Consider the following 5368-nt stretch of genomic DNA (forward strand, 5'->3'; position numbering starts at 1 on the left):
TCGTTCTAAAGATAGAAATTCCAGGTTGCTGGTGGCTGCTTCTGACGGAAAGAAATGAGGCTTCTGCTCTCTCAACAAGCAGAGAAACAATTTTCCTTTAAGCCTCGCTCGCTCCCATTCTCTTCCAGAACCGCCTGCCCCACCTCTCCAAACAGAGACAAAAACCGAACTGCGGATAAAAACGCACCCCAGCAGCAGCCCTTTATATGACATCCCCGAGAGGCCTGCGAGGTCGGATGATTCAAGCTCACGGGGACGAGCGGCGAGCGCTCCCGACTTTTCTAGAGCCCAAACGTCCTACGACTCACCTTTCCCTGATCCTGCACCGTCCCTCTCCCAGCCTCAGACTCTTCCTCGTGCTTTTCCCGCAGCCCAGGTGGGCCGCCGGCCGGGGGGTGCGCGGGGCGCAGGCGGCGCCGAGGGCGCTGCACCTGTGGGCGCGGGGCGAGCGGGCCCCTCCCGGCGCGCGCGGGCGCAGCTCCCCGGCGGCTCCGCTAGGGGTCTCTCTCGGGTGCCGAGCGGGGTGGGCCGGATCAGCTGACTCGCCGGGCTCCGAGCCCCGCCGCCGCGCTCCAGCTCCGTCAGTTTCCTCGGCAGCGGTAGGCGAGAGCACCGGGAGCAGCGCGAGCGCGGGGCCCCCGGAGACGGCGGCAGCGGCGGTGGAGCGGGCGGAGCAAGGGCGCGGCGGATTCCACTCGCACAGCAGCGCACTCGGTGCCCCGCGCAGGGTCGCGATGCTGCCGGGTTTGGCACTGCTCCTGCTGGCCGCCTGGACGGCTCGGGCGCTGGAGGTGGGTGCCGTGCCTCGGAAGGCGGGGGGAGGCGGGCATGGTGGGGACCCGATCCCCGCAAGTCTTTAATCCAGAGAAGCCGGGGGCTGTCAAGGGGACCCTTCGCCCCTCCACCCCCGCTTGCGGGCGCCCTGCGCATCCCCGCCTCCGGCCCAGCCCTGCCCCGGGGACGCGCGCCCCGGCCCGCGACGAGAGAGCGGGTGAGGCGCTGGGCTCCCCGGGTCCGCGCCAGCCCGGGGCGCGAAGGGGAGGGGGCGACCGAGAGCTCAGACCCTGACTCAGTCCCTCGGGAGCGGGGGCCAGGGAGCCAAGAGACATCCAGAGTGGGAAATGGGGAGGGAGCACGTGGGGAAAACCGAAAACACAGCGTCCCTAAGCCCAGTCCCTGGCTCTTATATCGCCCTTTCCTTTTTCTCGGGCCCTGGGGAGGAGGAGTCGGGACAGCACGGGAAGCTGGGGCCCCCTCGCTTCTCTTTTCCTTCTCACCCCCATCCCCCTTCTTTACCCGAACCTCCTCTCTCTTCCCCTTCGCGGCTGCTGGCAGCGGCCGCCTGGGTGCGACCTCAGCCGGCGCCGGGGTCGCCTACCGCCTTCCGCAGGCAAACTTTGTGCAATTCTGCGTCTCCCTTTTGTGTAAGTTGCAAGAGATGGGAGGGGTCGGAGACCCAGAGCCACCCCGCACCTTCCCCAAGCCTGGATGTCCCGGGCGTTCTCTGGCACCTTCACTTTCTTCCAGAGAGGGAGAAGGTCCCCCGGAACAAAAGCCGCGACACCCGCCCTCGCTGGCCCGGGTGGATGAGCCGCGGTAGAGTCTCTGCGCCGCCTAGGCTCCCGCCCGACTCCCTTCCCGGCTCCGCGTCTGTCCCGGAGGGGGCTGGGACCCTGCTGGGGCCTCTGGTGGAGCCTCGGGGCTCCTCTGCTTCCCACCCCCGGATCCCTCCGAGGCTTGTTAATTCTGAGCTGGGCTGTAAAGTCCTTGGGGGAAAATATGCGGAGAGTGGGGTGTGCGTCTGCAAAGGGCAGTGGCGGGTGGAGGGAAGGCACGGGCTCTCCCCTCCTGCGCATCCAAGGAGGCGTTTGTCTGATTAAGGCGCGGCCTCCTCCCTGGCAGCTCTGGGGACTCTGCTTTAGTCCCCCTGGGGGCGCAGGATGCAGGGGAGGGTCCGCAGGGTCTTTTTCGGGGGGGTGAGGATAAAAGGATTGAATTGAGTGAAGATTAAGACGGAGAAGATGGCGCCTCTGCAGTGCAGCAAAGAAAAGCTCTGTGGAGGCTGCAGCCTGGTGAAATCCACCCACCACTAGGTGTATAACAAGTCTTCCCCATTCATCCAACTCTGGAACATTCAGCTAACGCCTGTGTGCAATGACTATTTTTTTTTTTTTATCTAAAGATGCTTAGAAGTTGTTTGCGTGACAGTTGGGGCAGAGGAGGTTGTATTTCGCATCGATTGGTTCCCGTTTGGTATCTTAACTGCATGCAACCTTCCCTCCCCATTTTCCCCCCTCCTTTTCCCCCTACCTCATAGTAATTTTCCAAAAAAGCAATTTCTGTAATTCTGCTGCGGTTGTACAGACAATCGCACCATTATAGTTTTTTAGTACCTAATTTGCAAGGTCATTGAACTTTTTCCCTTCTGATTTTTACTCACAAGTGGCTCAGGAATCACCTTAGGGCTAGTTAAGACAGGTTGTTCAAAGAGTCCAAGAATTTGGTTTTCCTTGTTTTTTAAAAAATGCACTTAATTAAGGGAATTCTGACTTCTCCGATAATTATTTCAGTTTTTTTGAATGGTCTTAGTACAAATTAAAAATAGAAATTAAGTAATTAACGGCATATCATAATCTTTATTTTGGAAGCTTTTGTCAAAACTTAAATATTTAAGTTTCTTTGAGCAATATTTTTTTCTGTATAAAAAGAGGCAGCATGTAGGCAGATAGGATTTGGACTTATTTTTTGGCCTCTTTAATTGCATTTCTTTGCTCTTTCTGCCATCTTTTTGGACATTTTCACTAGCTGTTGTCACCTCCTTTAAAGGGTGGAGGTGAGAATCACATTAGTCCATTTTGCAAAGTGTTGGTAGAAGGGTAGGTAATTCACTCTAACGAGGTTTGAGGGGGATTTTATCCAGCTCTGTCTGTGTCCACTGAAAAGATGTAATTACGTGTTGACTGTCTTATAGGGCTTAGAAAATAGGTCTGCTGCAGGTGGCTGTAAAAAAGAAATGAATAAGGCCAATAATAATGGGGCCTTGGCTTGCAAGGAAGCATCCTTATGGCTGTGTTGATGATTGTGCCTGGTGTAGTGACAGAGGTATGAGTTTAACAACTCTGACATTTATTTATTTATTTATTTATTTAAACTTGCTTCCTCTTAATTTTATTTTCCTGTATTGAGGGCGTAATCTAATGACAGTCATCTTGCCTTGGTGATGCTAATTCACAGATTCGCATCTGTGACTACTGCTAGTGACTAGTACTGCCATAACACTCGGGATGGTGAAGCTCGGATTTGATGGTGATCTGTTAATATAAGGATTCACTGTTTCTTGCCAATCAGTGGGAAACCATAACAGGCAGGCTGCAAAAGCTTCTTTCTTGTCACCGTAACCAGCCAGAGGTTCCCGAATGGCACTTGCAGGGCCATTAGTACTGCAGAGAAGTTACTAGATGTGATAATAATTCCTGGTCCTGATTGAGGAAAGGAAAAGGAACATGCAAGATCACAAGGTTAAATTAGGAATGACAACTTAAAAAAATTAAAAAGCGGATAATGTGATCAATTGAATTGTGTATTAGTTTGCAGGAAAAGGGAGAGGTTATCTGTATGGTTAAGGCTTTCTCCTGTTGCTAGAAGATCTCTATGTTACTATTAATGGTGTGCTAGAGACTTCTGTGCAATTACTTGTATGAGTGTTGTCAATCAGTCTAGAAATAAGCATAGCTATTATTTTGCCTTTCATGTGGCCACTAAACTATCACTTAACTAGATTAAATTCAACGGAAATGTGTATTCTGTTTCTGCAAATTTTATTACCTTAAGAGATTTACAAAGCATCTTTCATCAATACATTTCTTTTAAAATGTCTACCTTATTATATCAATTGCAAATGTAAAGATAAACCTATACAAATGTACTTTAAATGTAAAGCTTCCAGAATGTAAGGTTTAGTTTGACTGCATACCTCAGTACATCCTCTTTCTCCTCCCCTGACTCCCAGGAAGTTTAAAGGGTAAATAAAACATGCACATGATTATAAAAGAAAGTAGAATGTGCTATGTACCAAAAGGAGCAAACAGATTAGGTGGTATATACTGAGTAACAATGTTAGAGTAAACTTCCTGTATTTAAAAAGCAAAGAAACAATGGGATGACATAATTCTGGAGCATTTCCTAGTAGTAAATTTCCAGCCAGGTTTATATCCTAGGTCTGGGGCTGGAGACAGAGTCTTTGCATGTACAGTATTTGTTTACATGCCTCTCTCCACCTCTCCCCTCCCAGGCGTGTGTGCATACTCCATGCCCACGTAGACACACAGACACACACACACACTCTCTCTCTCTCACTCTCACACACACACAGACACACACCCACTCTCTGTCTCTCTGTCTCTCTCACACACACACACACACACACACACACACTCTCTGTCTCTCTCTGTCTCTCTCTCTCTCTCTCTCTCTCTCTCTCTCTCTCAAGGGCCCACCCAAGCGTGTGGGCAGGGACTTTGTCTTCACCTTTATATTCCTAGTGCCTGGTTTAGAGCCAGGCGCAGGTGAGGTTTTTAAATAATGAAAGAGTAAGCAAGTGTGGGATTTGATTAATCTCTCCATCTATTCATTAGGGAAATTTTTATCGATCTCGTTTTGGGCCAAGCCCTGTCCCTCATCCCTGAAGACATCGTGGTGAACACAACAGTCTTTTCCTTCATGAAGCTTCCAGTTTTGTGGGGAAGACAGACAATAAACAAATCATTATAAACACGAGCTTATGAACTGTGGCAGATGCTAGTGCAGGGTGCTCTCTGGAGAGGAGTAGAGAATTAGAAATAAGGAGTTGAAGGGATCTGAGAGCTCTGATGCAGTATCTTCAGTAGCATCTTGATGGAGGGGAATATATGATGAAAAAAGTGATTTGCTGGGCAGCAAGGAGAAGGGTGGGAAAAATCGAATTTTTTTGTTTGTTTTGTTTTTGGCTGGTGGTTTTCTACCTCGCTATGCTTGATTATGAAATCTTTTCCTTTTTTTTTTTTTTAAGTTTATAGATCTCAGTTGGCTTTGTTTGATTCTACATTCGGGCAACAATTATTCCGTAAAATAGAATAAGTTTTCCAATGAGTCAAGCAGAGGAGTTTGGCTTTATAGATAGAAAAGGATTGAAGAAAACAGAAAAAAAATTTTTTTTCCTTTTCATAGTGGGATCCCAGCTACAAATATATGAAGTGGGGGTTGATGCTAAATACCATCTTATGCATACCCTTGGGAATGCTGTCGCCCTGTGAGTCTCACAGCCAGTATGCAGATACCCCCCCCCCGCCCCCCGCAGTGGGTGGGGGAAGACAGAAGGTGGCAGGCTGGG

The 5368-nt window shown here is 50.0% G+C and overlaps 1 protein-coding gene across 4 annotated transcripts in view; it reads left to right on the plus strand.

Annotated features, from left to right (window-relative positions):
• The first annotated feature begins 536 nt into the window (after positions 1-536).
• Positions 537-5368, plus strand: part of APP (amyloid beta (A4) precursor protein) — a 269005-nt gene continuing 264173 nt past the window's right edge. For all 4 annotated transcript variants that reach the window (XM_012640140.1, XM_012640141.1, XM_012640142.1 and 1 more), the window contains exon 1: positions 537-791. In XM_012640140.1, the coding sequence (XP_012495594.1) occupies positions 735-791 (57 nt within the window). In that variant the 5' untranslated portion in view covers positions 537-734. The remainder of the gene's footprint in view (positions 792-5368) is intronic.

This window comes from Propithecus coquereli, unplaced genomic scaffold (genome assembly GCF_000956105.1).
Source record: "Propithecus coquereli isolate 6110/MARCELLA unplaced genomic scaffold, Pcoq_1.0 Scaffold149, whole genome shotgun sequence".
In the NCBI taxonomy this organism is placed as follows: domain Eukaryota; kingdom Metazoa; phylum Chordata; class Mammalia; order Primates; family Indriidae; genus Propithecus; species Propithecus coquereli.